At 28.2% G+C, this 18,282-nt stretch overlaps 2 protein-coding genes across 4 annotated transcripts; both read left to right on the top strand.

Moving 5' to 3' along the window:
• Nucleotides 1-629: 629 nt before the first annotated feature.
• LOC143898774 (odorant receptor 67c-like) lies at nt 630-6,151 on the top strand. 3 transcript variants are annotated; one of them, XM_077408483.1, is made up of 6 exons: nt 634-735; nt 963-1,355; nt 2,200-2,535; nt 2,689-2,890; nt 3,081-3,236; nt 4,206-6,151. In XM_077408483.1, the coding sequence occupies exons 2-6, from the start codon at nt 994-996 to the stop codon at nt 4,260-4,262; spliced, it is 1,113 nt and encodes a 370-aa protein (XP_077264609.1). In that variant the 5' UTR covers nt 634-735; nt 963-993; the 3' UTR covers nt 4,263-6,151. The 3 variants fall into 3 exon arrangements, with proteins under 3 accessions (XP_077264610.1, XP_077264609.1, XP_077264611.1); XM_077408484.1 differs by lacking the exon at nt 4,206-6,151 and having other exon boundaries at nt 630-735; nt 3,078-3,214; XM_077408485.1 differs by lacking the exon at nt 2,200-2,535 and having other exon boundaries at nt 635-735.
• Nucleotides 6,152-7,140: 989 nt separating this feature from the next.
• On the top strand, nt 7,141-18,196 carry LOC143898866 (odorant receptor 46a-like). Its single transcript, XM_077408648.1, has 10 exons — nt 7,141-8,236; nt 8,398-8,789; nt 12,621-12,956; nt 13,099-13,300; nt 13,509-13,664; nt 15,332-15,678; nt 16,302-16,637; nt 16,781-16,982; nt 17,324-17,479; nt 17,863-18,196. The coding sequence occupies exons 2-10, from the start codon at nt 8,428-8,430 to the stop codon at nt 17,914-17,916; spliced, it is 2,151 nt and encodes a 716-aa protein (XP_077264774.1). The 5' UTR covers nt 7,141-8,236; nt 8,398-8,427; the 3' UTR covers nt 17,917-18,196.
• Nucleotides 18,197-18,282: the final 86 nt, after the last annotated feature.

Raw genomic sequence — 18,282 nt, 5'->3', positions numbered from 1 at the left:
TTATCAATCTTTTTTTTCATATGAAAAGCTATATTTGAAGAATAAATGCTGCGCGATTTTGACGTTATAATTTAATGGAAAAAAAGGAATAATTGATCACTACAAATATTCTAGAAGAAGAACAAGTGACAAGTAAAAGGAAGCTTTAAAATTTCAACGTGGTTGACAATGCGTTAACGTAAGTTATACCGATCGTTAATAATTAATAGGATACACAATCATAAATCGAACGTTTCAGCTCCGTTATTCTAGAAGTATCTGTAAAGTCAATGGTTATAGAAAGATTAAAATTCAGAGAAAACTGAAATATATATAGCTTAAGTATCATAACATTGTGTAACCTATACCGATATTAAATAAAGATATAATTATTTATTCAATATTTGAGAATTCTATCTCGTATTTTCTTCACTCTGCCTCTGAAAAACATTATTGCATCCAAAGATATATTATCCGTAAGGTATGTAAATTTTGTTACTGTGTATATACGTGTTGCATATCGCCTCATAAGTATATTATTTCACAAGGTATAACATATTGTGAGAGATACGTTATAAGATGAATAATGAAATTACCAGTTGCGAAGGGTGGAAATATATGGACACACATATGGATGTATCTTATACATATGCTAAGAAATTCGATCCGACAACAAAGCTATAGAATGTCGACATTTGCCAGTCAGTCTAAAGATTTTGGTGCTTGCTATACATATTCGTTGTGATCGCTTAAAAAGTATTCTTTTTTTATAATAATAATTTGATTTGTTTCTTTACGGCAAATATCACGATGTTTACTTATAATTATTAGATTAATTAGAAAAATTATATCGTTAGAAATGCAATATTTCTATTATTTACAAAAAACATTCTTTAATTGACAAAGTTGCAAGTTACTTTAAATAATGTTGTACGTTACACTAAATTTGCAAAAAATAGTTACATGTATTGTGTGCTTCGCAGGTAATATTAAAAGAATATAATCTTTTAAAAAATGCGCATACTTAACTTGCCTTTTATACTTTTAACAATATGTGGATGTTGGCGACCAAATTCTTGGTCATCACTGCATAAACGCGTAGCGTACTACGTGTATACAAGCATAACAGTTTTCATAATGAATACCTTTATGCTATCGCTATTAATAGACATCACCCTAATAACGGACAATGCTGACGATTTTTGCGATAGTTTCTTTGTAGTAATAGACATGTTAAATTCTTGCTTTAAAGTATTCATTTTGCTCATAAATCGCAAAGACATTATTATGATAATCGACATACTGATGAAGAAACCATGTAAACCGTCGTCGTCGACTGAAATAAACATTCTCTATAAATTTGATAAAAGCATAGAGTAAGTATAGAGTATTAACAAATCGTCAATAATATCATAATATATTTCATTATTGTTTAATATTAATAAAACTATTAAAATTTACTTTGTGTTACTTTTCATATCTAGATCTTTTACGTAAATATTTCTTTTCCTATTTAAATGTTTAATAAAATTAATGTACGGCAAAAAAAACATGCAACAGAACATGCGCAAGAGTTATTAAAAATATATTGTTTTTTTTTAAATTAACCCATGAAGTTCTCGAAGACTTTTCTGTTTTATTACCATGTATCTTGAGTTTTAAACAAAATTTTTGAAACGCATTGGTATTCAGGCGTAAAGTGAGTTACTCTTTTCGAACATCTGGTTGGCGATGTAGTGTAGATTACTTGAAAAAGAAGATACAAAATGTTGAAAGTGGAGATAAAGGAGTAAGTGATCTCTCTTACTGACAAATATTCAACTAATAACTAATTTCCTCTACCTTTTTGAGTAGAATAAATCTATATGATTATTATTGACCTATAATATAAATTCTACTTAAAACAATAGACAAAATTATTTATTAGTTAAATATCTTTCAGTAAATAGGCCAAGTTATTTACTTATTTACATCTATTTTCAATCCTTATATTTTTTCCGGATCTCCCACTTTAATGCCAACTACATTTTTGAAAAAAAAAATTACCTTTATATGTATCTACCAAATGCGGTCTAACAATTTTTATTGACATACGGAGTTACAAGGATTTAAGAGCGTAAAAAATAAAAAAATAAATAGATGAATATAAATATAAAAAAATTTATATACAATTTATGAAGATAATATATGTATTTGAAGAACATTTTATAATTATTTTAGAATTAATACTTGGCGCTTCGTATATTTGGGAGCGGTATCGATATCATTTTTTGTGTTATCTTCTTTATCAATAAGCTTGAGAAATGGAAAATTGACATATAGAGCATGGTTGCCATTTGATTATTCATCAACGTTACTGTTCTATCTGGCTTTCACTCATCAAATGATAGGTATGACTGTCGCAACAGTCGCTAGTGTTGGTTGCGATACTCTCATCTGTGGATTATTAGTCCATATTTGCTGTCAAATTGAGATCTTAACTTATCGTTTGAAAAGATTTATATCTTATTCAAACGTTCTTCGCGATTGCGTGCGTCATCATTATGATATATTCAGGTTAAGTTTTACAATTTTGCCAATTTTACAAAAAAAAATTTACTCAATAGTTTTTAAATTATAATATCGTGTATACATCTGAATATATAATATCGTTCTTCCAGTATATTTTATTAAAATATGTTATTATACGAACAATTTGTTAAATTCTAGACTTGCGTTTATTGTAAATGAAAGGTTTCGACTGACTATTGCTATCCAATTTATATTAACTACATTGGTGGCATGCTTCTGCCTTTATCAAATAAGTATAGCAACAACGAAAGCCAAACATATTGAAATGATATTATATATGGCTTGTATTTTAGTTCAAAACTTCTTCTATTGTTGGTATGGGAACGAATTAAAGATAAAGGTATGGTAGTAGATATTTAGCTGGTATGGTAGATATAGATGTTCTCAATTAACTGAATCTGTTCTGTATTTCTGTTGCAAAAAATTCTATAATAGTATTAAATAATTTTAATATCTACAATCAGTAATATAAATATATTTTGTTTCTAATACAAATGCTATCTATGGATACATTTTACATATTTCAGTAGAGTCACCAAATGATTGACCATATTTTCGAAACGGAGTGGCTGACATTGGACAAAAATAGAAAAAAGTCTTTAATGATAATAATGAGGCGAACAACTGTACCTATTCAGATCACTTGTGCTTATATTGTTCCCATGAATCTTGAAACTTTTATGGGTGTTAGTATAAATGTTATAAAGCTAATTTCGCCAAATTTTAATTTTAGATATATTTAAATATGTTCTATGCAGTTTTTTTTTAAGGAATGATTTATAATATACTAATTTATTATATTATTAAAATATTTTAACAAAAACACAAATATTATCCATTTAATTTTAAGTATTTAATAAATTAAAATAAACAATTAAAGTAATTTTTTAATCGACCGTGACTGGCAATATATAACGTCTTTTCCGATATAAACATTGAAAAACTGTGAGCCAACTTGGTTTGTCGGATTCACACAGCACTTTTTCAGATCAATCATCGAGACATTATTAATTTCGACCATGGTCAGTTAATGTAATTTCTAAATTGAATAGTAATTAAATTTTTATTGCGAAAAAATAATACCCCAGCCAGGGTTCGAACCTGGAACCTCATCTAGTATACCGTGCGGGCGTCGTATTCGACCACCAGTATACTGGAGGTTCCAGGTTCGAACCCTGGCTGGGGTAATATTTTTTCGCAATAAAAATTTAATTACTATTCAATTTAGAAATTACATCAACTGACCAAAACCCATGGTCGAAATTAATAATGTCTCGATGATTGATCCGAAAAAGTGCTGTGTGAATCCGACAAACCAAGTTGGCTCACAGTTTTTCGATGTTCATATCGGAAAAGACGTTATATATTGCCAGTCACGGTCGATTTAAAAATTACTTTAATTGTTATTCTAATACTGGCAAAAGAAATTTATTATTCTGTAAATTAAAATTGTTCACGCTATTTATGAAATAAATTTGGAAAATACTGGAAATTTGAAATCATTATTTGGAATAATATAAACAAATTCAACACTATATGTATTTAATGTTAAAATTTAATGTATCTAATACTATTGTTGACAAAATTAGCTGCAAATTTATTAATTACTGAATCTACTTAGGTAACCATTAAAATTGTTTGTTTACTAATTTTAGATACTTAAAATGTCTTATTCCACTTACAACTTACTTACACAAAATATGCAAGTGTGATTCTATGAGAGACTGCTGGATTTAAAGTACTACTCATATCATAATATAAAATCTGAGAAGAGAAAAGAAAAGAAGAAAGAAGATAGTATATTTACAATTAGTCATAATAATAAGCATTAGTTTACTTTGATCTAACATAGTATTTAACAAATCACGTTATTAAAATAATAGAAAAAGATAATCAAAAAGTGTTGTATATTCCATTGCATATTTTTCTTATATTTTTACATTTGTTATTAGCTGTCTTATATTTGAATTTTACATTTTATACTTCCTTGCCTATCCTGTCTTCTATGACACGTAAATAATTTTAACATGTTTTGTTTGTATCGTGGGAATCAGAAATTACAATGACTAAAATCAATACGGAGATGGAATCTCAATTTATTTTTGCAAATAGGGAACGTGGGGCAAGACAGAGTATTTAATGTTTAACCACGTGAAATGACCACTAAGCATAAATATAAAAAAACATCCACTTTTTCAACACAAATCCTGTTATTGTCTCCTTTTTGCTTCCTTATAGAGGAAGCTTTGTTTTCGTAGAAAAATTTTTTTTAGTTGCTTTTGCCAATGTGTTCAGAATGTTCTAAAACGTCGAAAAATCGCTATTTAAAAAAATGTCGGTATGTGTGTATGTATGTGTGTATGTGTGTATGTGTGTATGTCTGTGCCAAATTTACCGAAATTTCTATAACTCCAGAACTGATCAACCAAATCTTAACGACGTGTATATGAAATAGGGGTAGAAAAGACTGAAGAATATAATAGAATTAATAAAAATTGCTAATATAATCAAGGGGTTCTTTTTTAATAAAATTTTGAATTTTTGCAGAAATGTTTGTTTATGCTTTAATTTCCGCAAATTTGGAGATATCGATCTATTTCTAATTTTATTATATTTTTCAGTTTTTTTTCTACCCTTATTTCATATATAATTCTTTAAGATTTGGTTGATTAGACTCAGCTTTATACGTGATCAAAGGCCCTAATTTTTAGAAAAATGTTTGTAATAGCTTCAACTTCTGTAAATTTTAAAAGATATCGGTTTATTTTTAATTTTGTTATATTCTTCAGTCTTCTCTATTTCTATTTTATATAGTTCTTTAATGTCGGAATTCATAGTCGGGTCTTATATTCAAGTTAAAAACGAGATGCAAGTACTAGTTGCTCTAACTTCCGCAAATATTGATGAGATATCGGGCTGTTTTTTTTTTTTTTTTAATCAATAGAGTATTATTCAAGGAAGGTCGGTATTGAATTTGGCGATGATCGGTAAAGGGGTTTTTTGCAAGTAGAAACCTTTGCTCACAAAGCTTCCTCTATGAGGAAGCCAAAACAAATAGAGGAGCAAAGGTTTCTACTTGCACACTTTTACTTGTTTACATATAAAGATGGTTGAAACTAACAAACATGTATATAAATAGTTGGTTTAGAAAGCAATATTTCAAAAAGTGTCTTTTGCAGCGTCTTGCAAATAGCCAGGACAAGACGAGGTACTTCCATTTACCCGCCCTAAATATTTAAATTTAACATTAAAAAGTCAAAATAAATGAATGAAATGTTTATTACTAGTTAAGGCAATCGTAAATATTCCATATTTATTTATCTCTCACATAAAACACATGCAGACATGAACGTCTTTATCCTTATTCATCGCGCACAAGCGGTGCAATGAATCCATTCGATCTTCGTCGAACTAATTATGACACTATGGTCATCTTGAACAACTTCGCTACAAAATGTTGTTGGGATAGTACCTAGTGGTCAGTACCCCGTCATACCCCGCATCCCGTCTTGCCGCAAAGCAACATTTTTAGGTTATTTTATAATAATGCAAAACTTGTGCATTAAAAATAAAAACATCGACTGTTTTGGGAACTCAGGAGACCATGGCGTAAGATAGTGTAAAAGAAGCGTTCGAAATAAATACTCACGTTTCTAGTTCAAACAGTATAAAATATGAAGTCGCAATATTGTAACACAGTGGACAAACTGGCCGGCGGCCTGGACGCGACTCATGGAAACAATGCCTCTGAATGAAGTCAACGACTATCGAACCAAAGGCTGGTTTTCGTATGATCAAATTCCAAAAAATCCAATGGATATCTCCACGTGGTGGTAAAAAAACCCGGTACCTCGTCTTACTCTACGTTTTCCTATTGATATAAAATTTTTGCTATTATCACAGTACATTAAATCAATCTAACAATATCTGCATTTAAAAATAATATATGTATAAATTCATCTGGAATGAAGTAAAATAGACGATTTTAGAAAACTTTTTTAATTTATTGCATTCTCTCTTAAATAGTTTCTAACTGACTTTTTAATATTTATTTTGTTGCAGTTGCTTAAAACGTATTTAGTTTACAATATATATATTGTAGCAAGTATAATACAGAGTGATATAATATAAATAGTAGTTAAAATAATTTACACCATTATTATTTGCATTTAAATAATTTTGAGTAATAATGCAAACAGAAACGATGGAAAGTTATAATTAATATTGATTGTCGTATTTTGATTCTTGGATCTTCTTTATTTTGTCTCTGAGAGAAATACACTCGGAAATTGTCAAACAAACGTGACATTTGTGCGCTATAGGTATATATATGTTTCTAATTCGTGATAATACTATATTATAAATTGCGTATTATTACAAAATAAATAATATGATTCCAGTGGTTATAAGAAGTGAACAAGCAATATCACTAAAACATCTGCAAATTGACCAATAAATTTTTATACATTTTTGTCAGTTGATCGTAAAATTATATTACGCTTCATATTTTTTTATTCGTGTATAATTTTATTACAATTATTTTTTAACTATTACTAAATTATTTGTTAACTACTTTAATTAAATTATTTTTTGACCAATATAATTCAATTAAATCTTTATTAAATTAATTTAAAAAAATTACTATTTAAATAAATGTTTTTAAAACCGTTTTTTATATTCAATTGTATATTTTATATTACTACTATTATATCATAATACATTATTAATCTTTTTATCTGTAAGGGGTCATGCAGAATGAGAAAAATAAGGAATAAGAAATTAAACATAGAGAGAGTTTATAGTCGCATCTTTTTTCAACACGGTTTTTCCTCTTTTTTCAAGACACGGAATTCTTTCTATATTTAAGTCCTTGTTCCTTATTTTCTCCTCTCATTGTGCATGAGCCCTAAAGGTATATTTGAAGGATGAATGCTGCGCTACTTCGAAGTTATGATTTCATGAAAAAAGGAATGGAGATTTGAGCACTAGTAAAAGAGGAAGAAGAAGAAATGACAAGTAAGAAAAAGCTTTGAGAATTCAACGCGGTTGCCAATGCGTAGCTTAACGTAGGTTATATCGATTGTTAATAATTAATAGAATATACAGCCATAAATCAAACGTTTCAGTTCCGCTATTCTAGAAGTATCGCTATAGCAAGATTAAAAAATTTCAGAGAAAATTTAAATATGTATAACTTAAGTATCATAAAATTATATAACCTATGCCGATATTAAATAAAAATACAATTTTTTATTCAATATTTGAGAATTCTATCTCGTATTTTCTTTACTCCGCTTCTGAAAAATATTATTGCATCTAAAGATATATTACCGTAAAGTATGTGAATTTTGTTACCGTGTCGCATATCGACTCATAAATATGTTATTTCACGAGGTATACTGCTGTATTGTGAGGGATACGTTATGAAATGTTTAATGCAGTTACCAGTTGCAAAGAGTGGAATTATAGACACAAATGAGGATATCTACATCTAAGAAATTCGATCCGACAACAAAGCTATAGACTGTCGACATTTGCCAGTCAGTCTAAAGATTTTGGTGCTTGCTATACTTATCAGTTGTGATTGCTTAAAGTATTTTTTTAAATAATAATTTAATTTATTTTTTTGACGGCAAATATCACGATGTTTACTTATAATTATTGGATTAATTAAAAAGCATATATGGTTAGAAATTGTAATATTTTTATTAAATCCTTATAATAAATATAGAAGCCTTCTTTAACTGATAAATGTGCAAATTACTTTAAAGAGATACGTTTAATTAATAATATTGTACGTTACACAATGTTTGCAAGAAACAATTACATGTATTGTGTGTTTCGCAGGTAATATAAAAGAAGATAATCTTTTCAAAAATGCGCATACTTAACTTGCCTTTTATACTTTTAACGATATGTGGATGTTGGCGACCAAATTCTTGGTCATCACTGCATAAACGCGTAGCGTACTACGTGTATACAAGCATAATAGTTTTCATGATAAGTACCGGCACGCTATCGCTATTAATAGATCTCATCTTAATAGTGGACAATGCCGACGATTTTTGCGATAGTTTCTTATTTATGATGGACATGTTAAATTCTTGCTTTAAAGCATTCACTTTGCTCATAAATCACAAAAACATTATTCTGCTAATCGACATACTGATGAAGAAACCATGTAAACCGTCGACATCGACTGAAATAAACATTTTCTATAAATTCGATAAAACCGTAGAGTAAGTATTAACAAACATCAATAATATCGTAATATTATATATATATTGTATTATTATTTATCTAATAATAATAAAATTATTAAAATTTGTATTCTGTGTTACTTTTTACATCTAGATTTTTTATATAAAGATTTCTTTTTTTATTTAAATGTTTTTATATTAATAATGTACGGTAAATAGAAACATGCAACAGAACACGCGCAAGAGTTATTAAAAATAAAATATTTTTTAAATTAACGTATGAAGTTCTAAAGTTTCCTACAAAGTTTCTAGAAGACTCCGCATTTTTCTGTTTTATTACCTTGTATCTTAAATCTTATAATTAAAATTTTTAGAACGCATTGGTATTTAGAGGTAAGATGAATTGCTCTTTCTGAAAAGGCTGTAGCCGGTTTTCGTATGGCGAAATTCCTCCAGCGATATCGGGCTGATTTTTACACATAAGGGACTTCATGACCCAACATTAAATTATCATTTATACCAGCTTCTGGAACAACGTGGTTCCAGAGTTACAACGTCAAACTCAAAAATCAAAAAGTTTTTTTTCTCCGGAACCGGAAAAGTTAGGACCTTGAAAAAAATCTGGGGAGTAGGATACCTTAGGAGGGCTTAAACAAGTATGATTTAATTTGATTCCGACATCTATAGGGTGTTCAAAAAAATATTTTAATTTTCAAAACGAGATTTTTTTTAACAATCCACGTTGTTCTAAAAGGTGGTATAAATGGTAATTAGTTGGGTCATGAGGTTCCTTATGTGAGAAAATCAGCCCGATACCTATCGCTAAGGGCATCCTGCCATACGAAAACCCGCCACGGTCTTTGGTCGGCGAGGGAAAATCTAAAAAAGAAGATTAAAAGTTGAAAGTGAAGGTAAAAGTAGTAAATGATCTCTACCTCTTTACTGACAAATATTTACTTAATAAGTAATTTCATCTTCCTTTTTGAGTAGAATCTATATATATAAAGGAAGATGTCCTGACTGACTCACTCACTCACTCACTCACTCATCAACGCCCAGCCCAAACCTCTGAACCGAATTTATACCAAAAGTATATGAAATAGGGGTAGAATTTTTCGGGGAGTGCCACTATGTGTATAGTTTTTTGTTACCGGTTTTCTGGAAACCGGTTTTTCTAATTCTTCTAATTTTTCGGGAAATAATTGACCGAATTTCAAAAAAATATATATGAAACAGGAGTAGAATTTCCCGGGGAGTGTCATAATGTGTATAGTTTTTTGTTACCGATTTTCTGGAAACCGGTTTTTCTAATTTTTTTTTAATTTTTGGAAAATAATTGACCGAATCTCAAGGAATTGTATATGAAACGAAGGTAGAATTTTCCGGGAAATGTTATAAAGTGTATAATTTTTCGTTACCGATTTTTTTGGAAACCGGTATCAGAAATTTTTCAAATTTTTCGGGAATTAATTGACCGAATCGCAAAAAATTATATATGAAGTAGGGGTAGAATTTCCCGGGGAGTGCTATAAACTGTATAGTTTTTCGTTACCGATCTTTTTGGGAATCGGTATCTTTTTAGAAATTGGTTTTGAAAGTATTGTATATGAAGTAGGGGTAGAATTTTTTGGGGAGTGTTATAGAATGTATAATTTTTCGTTACCGATCTTTTTGGAAATTGGTATCCAAAAGTAGTATTGACTGTGAAATTTAATAACGTCAAAGGTGGCACTAAATAAGTTTTCACTAAATAATTAATTGCTCGCGACAGTCACGAATTGAAGTGACTGATTTATCAGTTTTGACATATAATATGTGAAAGCAGCAACTTCATAACATAACACAGACAAATGACATAGACACTACGCGGTGCATCGTCGTATATTTTCTCGTTATTAAGATTCAACATCGACTTCTATATCTAGGGCAGCGACATTATCCTTTGGTTTACCCTTGAAACTTGGTGACATTTATGAGTATATGTTCGGCTCAGAAATTCGAGTTCAGAAGTTCGAGCCGAACATATACTCATAAATGTCACCAAGTTTCAAGTTAATCGGCTTCTCACATTCTATATAGATAAGTTGATAATTTCACTCAGTAATGTCAGTTGTTAGTAAATGTCAAAAGAAATATATGGAAATGGAAAGTAATCTAAAGAAAATGGATATTGAGGAAGGAAAATAAAGGTAAAAAAATTAAAAAAATCTATATATATATAAATGAATGTGTATGTATGTATGTATGTCCTTTATGCACTCTTAAACTATTCGACTGGTTTTGAAAGTATTGTATATGAAGTAAGGGTAGAATTTTCCGGGGAGTGTTATAGAGTGTATCGTTTTTTATTACCGATCTTTTTGAAAATCGGTATTTGAAATTTCCCCAATTTTTCGGAATATAATTGACTGAATTTTAAAGAATTGTATATGAATCAGGGGTAGAATTTTCCGGGGAGTGCTATAGAGTGTATACTTTTTTGTTACCGATTTTCTTGAGAACCGGTATCCGAAATTTTTTCAATTTTTCGGGAAATAATTGACTGAATCTTAAAGAATTGTATATAAAACAGGGGTAGAATTTCCCGGGAAATGCTATAAACTGTATAATTTTGTGTTACCAATTTTTTTGAGAACCGGTATCCAAAATTTTTCCAATTTTTCGGGAAATAATTGACCAAATTTTAAAGAATTGTCCACATTATAAAGAAAATTTAATTGTTTTTCTCCTTCAAATCCTTCAAATTTTAAATATGTGTATAATTTTTTGTTACCGATTTTTTGGAAACCGGTTTTTCTAATTCTTTCAATGTTTCGGGAAATAATTGACCGAATCTCGAAGAATTGTATATGAAGTAAGGGTAGAATTTTTCGGGGATTGCCATGATGTGTATAATTTTTCGTTACCAATCTTTTTGGAAATAGGTATCAGAAATTTTTCCAATTTTTTGGAAATTAATTGACTGAATCGCAAAAAATTATATATAAAGTAGGGGTAGAATTTTACGGAGAACGCCATGATGTATACAGTTTTTGTTACCGATTTTTTTGGAAACCAGTTTGTTTAATTTTTTCAATTTTTCGGGAAATAATTGATGATTGAATCTCAAAGAATTATACATGAAATAGGGACAAAATTTCCCGGGAAGTGCTATAAAGTGTACTATTTTTTGTTACCAATCTTTTTGGAAACCGGTTCCAAATGACCAAATCCCAAAGAATTGTATATAAAAACAGGGAGGGAAAGAAAGAGGGGGAGAGGGAGAGAGAGAGAGAGAGAGGGAGGGAGAGGGAGAGAGAGTAAAAGGGATAGAGGGAGAGAGGAAGAAAGGGAAAAAAAAGAGAAAGAGAGAGAGAGAGAGAGAGAAGAAGAGAACGGGGGAGAAAGAGAGAGAGAAAGGAAGAGAGAGATTATTTGCGTGTTTTACTACATATGTCCTCCGGGGCGAAGCCCGGGTAAACAGCTAGTAAATCTATATGATTATTATTATTTGAGTAGCCTATAATATAAATTCTATTTAAGAAGATAGACAAAATTATTTATTAGTTAAATATTTTTCAGCAAATAGGACAAGTTACTTATTTACTTATTTATATCTAATTTCAATCCTTGTAATTTTGTCGGATCTCCCACTTTAATGCTAACTACATTTTTGGAAAAAGTAACTCCTTTTACCTTTATACTTATATATATGAAATACGATCTAAAAATTTGTATTACGACCGCATTTACAAGGATTTAAAAACGTAAAAAATAAATCAATAAATAGATAAAGATAAAAATAAGTAGATAAAGATAAAAATAAAAAATTTATATAAAATAGATGAAGATTGTTATATATGTATTTGAGAAAGTTTATAATTATTTTAGAATTAATTCTTGGCGCTACGCATCTTTGCCAGCAGTAACAGTATTATCTTTCATGTTATCTTCTTTATCTACAAACCTCAGAAACAGAACATTATTATTCAGAACATGGTTGCCATTTGATTACTCATCAACGTTTCTGTTCTATCTGACGTACACTTATCAAATAACAGTTATGATTGCCGCAGCATTCGTTAGTTTTGGTTGCGATATGCTCATCTGTGGATTATTAGTCCATATTTGCTGTCAAATTGAGATCTTAATTTATCGTTTGAGAAGTTTTATATCTTATTCAAACGTTCTTCGCGATTGCGTGCGTCATCATTATGATATATTCAGGTTAAGTTTTACATATTTGCCAATTTTACACAATTTACTCAATATTTTTTAAATTAATATCGTGTACATCTGAATATAATATCGTTCTTTCAGTATATTTTATTAAAATATGTTATTATACGAACAATTTGTTAAATTCTAGACTTGCGTTTATTGTAAATGAAAAGTTTAGACTGGCTATTGCTATCCAATTTACATTAAATACATTGATGATATGCTTCTGCCTTTATCAAATAAGTATAGCAACAACCAAAGGCAAACATATCGACATGATATCATATGTGGCTACTCTGTTGGTTCAAAACTTCTTCTATTGTTGGTATGGGAACGAATTAAAGATAAAGGTATGGTAATAAACATAATTTAGCTGGTACGGTAGGTATAAATTTTCAATTTAATGCTGAATCTATTTGGTCTAAATTTTATTGCAAAATTTTGACAGTATCTGTTATTAAATCATTTTAATATTTACGAGAGAGGTATCAGTAATATAAATATATTTTATTTCTTACACAAATGTTATCTATGCATACATTTTACATGTTTCAATAGAGTCACCAAATGATTGACAATATTTTCGAAACTGAGTGGCTGGCATTGGACGAAAATAAAAAAAAGTCTTTAATGATAATAATGAGGCGGACAGTCACACCTATTCAGATTACTTGTGCTCGTATTGTTCCCGTGAATCTTGAAACCTTTATGAGTGTTAGTATAAATAAATGTTATAAAGCTAATTTTGCCAGATATATTTAAATATGTTTTACATTTAAAGAATAATTTATAATAAATTAATTTATTATATTATTTAAAATAATTTTAACAAATTTTTAGACAGATATTTTTATTTTAATTTTAATTATTTAATAAATTAAAATTATTCACGCTATTTTTATATATTAAGTTCGGAAAATATTGAAAATTTGGAATCATTATTTGGAATAATGTAACCAAATTCAGTACTATATGTATTTAATGTTAAAATTATTTGTATCTGATACTATTTTTGATAAAATTAGCTGCAAATTTATTAATTACTAAATCTATTTAGATAACCATTAAAATTGTTTATTAATTTTAGCTAGTTAAAATGTCTTATTCCGCTTACAACTTACTTACACAAAATTTGCAAGAGTGATTCTATGAGAGACTGATGGACTTAAGTATTACTCATATCATATTAAATCTGAGAAGGAGCAAAAAAAGAAGAGAGAAGATAGTATATTTGCAATTAGTCATAATAATTAGCATTAGTTACTTTCACTTAACATACCACATTTAATTTGTCACGTTATTAAAATAATAGAAAAAGATAACCGAAAAGTGTCGTTTATTTTATTACATACTTTTCTTATATTTTTACATTTATTAACATCTGTTTTATATTTGTATTTTACAGTTTCTTATATATCTTGGCTTCTATGACACACTTTGTAAATGTAATATAATTTTAACGTCTTCTGTTTGTAACGTGGGAATCAGAAATTACTGTGCTTAAAATCAATACGAAGAGATAGCACTATAAGTATTGTCAAAGTATGGGTAACATCAATAGCTATAGAAAGATTAAAATTTCATAGAAAATTTAAATATCTAGAGCTTAAATAGCGTAGAATTATAATAGTATACCAATATTAAACAAAAATACAATTTTCTGTTCAATATTTGACAATTCTGTCTTGTATATTTTCTTTACTCCGCCTCTGAAAAACATTGTCGTATTTAAGGGTATAATTTCACTATGTCATCGTAATGTATGTGAATTTTGCAACTGATGTATATACGTGTTGCATATCGATTTATAAAAATATTATTTTCCAAGGTATATATTGCGAGGGATACGTTATAAGATGAATAATGAAGTTACCAGTTGCGAAGGGTGGAAATATATGGATACACATATGGATGTATCTTATACATCTAAGAAATTCGATCCACAGCAAAGCTATATAGACTGTCGACTTTCGTCAGTCAGTCTAAAGATTTTGGTGTTTGCTATACTCTTATCTATCGGTTGCGATATCGCTTAAAGTATTCCTTTTTTACAATAATAATTTCATTTGTTTTTCAAGACAATTACCACAATGTTCACAGTTACAGTTATTAGATTAATTAGAAATCTTCATTGGTTATAATAAATGTCATATACAAATAACATTTGTAAATATAATTTAAAAAATTGAAGAAATATCTATTGAACTTTTTTATAACAAAAACAGAAGCGTTTTTTAACTGTCAAAATTGCAAATTACTTACAAAATATGTTTAATTAATAGCATTGTACGTTACACAAAGTTTGCAGTGAACAATTCCATGTATTGTGTGCTTCGCAGATGATATTAGAAAAGATCTTTTAAAAAATGCGCATACTTAAGTTGACTTTCATACTTTTAACGATATGTGGATGTTGGAGACCAGATTCTTGGTCATCACTGCATAAACGCTTAGCATACTACGTGTATGCAAGTATAATAGTTTTATTACTAAATACCTTTTTGCTCTCGCAATTGATGGACGTAATTCTAACAGTTGACAATGCTGACGATTTTTCCGATAATTTCTTTTTACTAACTGGCATGTTTAATACTTGCTGTAAATCGTTCATTATGCTCATAAATCGTAAAAACATTATTATGCTGGTCGACATATTGATGGAGAAACCGTGTAGACCGTCGAGATCGACTGAAATTAACATTCTCTATAAATACGATAAAAGCATACAGTAAGTACTATCAAAACATCAACAATATTATAATATATTATATTATTAATATTAATATATTAATAAAACTATTAAAATTTATTTTTGTTACATTTTATATTTAAATTTTTTACGATTTCTTTTTCTATTCAAATGCATAATAGATATAATTAATGTATGGTAAATAGAAACATGCATGCAACAGGAGAACATAATTACCTAAAAATGATTAAAAATAAATAATTTTTTATTTAACCCTTGAAGTCCTAAAAGACTCTTCGTTTTTCTGTTTAATTTTCTGTTTTATTTGTATCTTGGATCCCCTAATCAAAATTTTGAGACCGGTATTTATAAAGGTAAAAAAGTTGCTATTTCGAAAATTTTGTGGGGGATTGAATGGAATATTTGAAAAAAAGAAAGATACTTCCTTATATTTTCTATGATAATTTTTTTTTTACTCTTAAATAACAAATGCGGTCTAAAAATTTTCATTGCAACCGAAATTAGAAGAATTTAAAACGCGTAAAACCCTCTTAAGACTTAATTGGTAGAGATAAAAACGAAGATATTAATAATAAAATTTATATGTTATAAAATCTAGGAATATTATTCTACATTTGACAAACATTTTATAATTATTTTAGAATTAATACTTGGCGCTTCGTATGTTTGGGATCTGTAACATTATCATGTATCATGTTATCTTCTTTATCTATAAACTTCAGACATAGAAAATTAACATGCAGAGCATGGTTGCCATTTGACTACTCATCAAGGTTACTGTTCTATCTGGCTTACGTTCATCAACTGATAAGTTTGACTGTCGCAACATTCTTGAATGTTGGCTTTGATACTCTCATCTGTGGATTATTAGTACATGTTTGCTGCCAAATAGAGATCTTCACTTATCGTTTGAGAAAAATTGTATCTTATTCAGACGTTCTTCGCGATTGCATACGTCATCATTACCATATCTTCAGGTTGAGCTTTACAATTTTGCCAATTTTACAAATTTTTATATAATAAGAATTATTATCATATATTTCTTAACATAATATCGTTTATATCAAGAGTTTATTTTATTACAATATATTATTAAACAAACAAAATTGTGATATTTTAGACTTGTGTCTGTTATAAATACGAAATTTAGACTGATTATTACTATCCAATTTATAATGAGTACATTGGTGATATGCTTCAGCCTTTATCAAATAAGTAAAGCAACAACGAAAGCCAAACATATTGAAATGACATTATACGTATCTTGTATGTTAACGCAAATCTTCTTCTATTGTTGGTATGGAAATGAATTAAAAATAAAGGTATGGTAATGGAGATTTATATATATATATATATATATATATATATATATATATATATATATATATATATGTATATATGTATATGTATATATATATATATATATATATATATATATATATATATATATATATATATATATATATATAGTAGGTGTGATATGGGTATATATACTTTTAATTAAATGCTAAATCTATTTAGTCTATATTTGCAAAATTCTAACAGTACATACTATTAAAGCATTGTAATATGTTATGTTACTGATACAAGGTATCAGTAATATAAATATATCTCGTTTCTTATACAAATGCTATGTATGGATACATTTTACATATTTCAGTAGAGTCATCAAATAATTGACAATATTTTCGAAATGGAGTGGCTGACGTTGGACGAAAATAGAAAAAAGTCTTTAATGATAGTAATGAGGCGAACAATTGTACCTATTCAGATCACTTGTGCTTATATTGTTCCCATGAATCTTAATACATTTATGGGTGTTAGTATAAACGTTATAAAGTTAATTTCGTCAAATTTTAATTTTAGATATATTTGAATATATTCTAAATTTGAAGAAACTGATTTATAATATATTCATTTATTATATTATTAAAATATTTTAACAAATTTTTTTTAAACAAATGTTATTAATTTTAATTACTTAATAAATTAAAATTATGTTGTTGTTTATTAAATGAAATTGGAAAATACTGGAAATTTGGAATTATTATTTGGAATAACAAACAAATTCAGCACTATATGTAATTAATGTAAAAATGTAATGTATCTAATATTGATATTGACGAAGTCTACTGTAAATTTATTAATAACTGAACAAAGAGATTTGGATAAAGATTAAGATTGTCTGTTTACTAATTCTAGATACTTAAGACGTCTTATTCCACTTATAATTTAATGCAAAATATGCAGGAGTAATTTTGTAAAAGAATAGCAATAGAATTAAAGAGCTACTCATATCATAATATCACTGATTGTGAAAAGAGGCAAGAAATGAAGAAAAAATATTGTATACATATGTATATAAATATATTTGCAATTAATGTTAATAATTAGCATTAGTTACCTTCACCTACCATATTTCACAAATCACGTTAAAAAATAATAAAAAAATTATTGAAGAATATTTTTTTATTCTATTGCCTATTTTTCTTTGCTTATCTTGCCTTCTATGACACACTTCGTAAGCATGATATAATTTTAACATGTTGTGTTTGTAACGTGGGAATCAGAAATTGCAGTGTCTAAAATCAATATAAAGTTAGAGTCATATACCTATGGAAA

Source organism: Temnothorax americanus, unplaced genomic scaffold (genome assembly GCF_048541705.1).
Source record: "Temnothorax americanus isolate GAGA-0224 unplaced genomic scaffold, ASM4854170v1 Scaffold24, whole genome shotgun sequence".
Classification (NCBI taxonomy): Eukaryota; Metazoa; Arthropoda; class Insecta; order Hymenoptera; family Formicidae; genus Temnothorax; species Temnothorax americanus.
This window is presented reverse-complemented; position numbering and strand designations above follow the sequence as displayed.

Bases quoted from the DNA above. Each gene is read 5' to 3' on its own strand.
- LOC143898774 (XM_077408483.1), top strand. From the start codon at position 994: ATGCGCATACTTAACTTGCCTTTTATACTTTTAACAATATGTGGATGT. The intron at 1,356-2,199 runs GTAAGTATAGAG...TAATTATTTTAG, and splicing joins AAATTTGATAAAAGCATAGA to AATTAATACTTGGCGCTTCG. The intron at 2,891-3,080 runs GTATGGTAGTAG...ATATTTCAGTAG, and splicing joins GGAACGAATTAAAGATAAAG to AGTCACCAAATGATTGACCA.
- LOC143898866 (XM_077408648.1), top strand. From the start codon at position 8,428: ATGCGCATACTTAACTTGCCTTTTATACTTTTAACGATATGTGGATGT. The intron at 12,957-13,098 runs GTTAAGTTTTAC...GTTAAATTCTAG, and splicing joins CATCATTATGATATATTCAG to ACTTGCGTTTATTGTAAATG. The intron at 16,638-16,780 runs GTTGAGCTTTAC...GTGATATTTTAG, and splicing joins CATCATTACCATATCTTCAG to ACTTGTGTCTGTTATAAATA.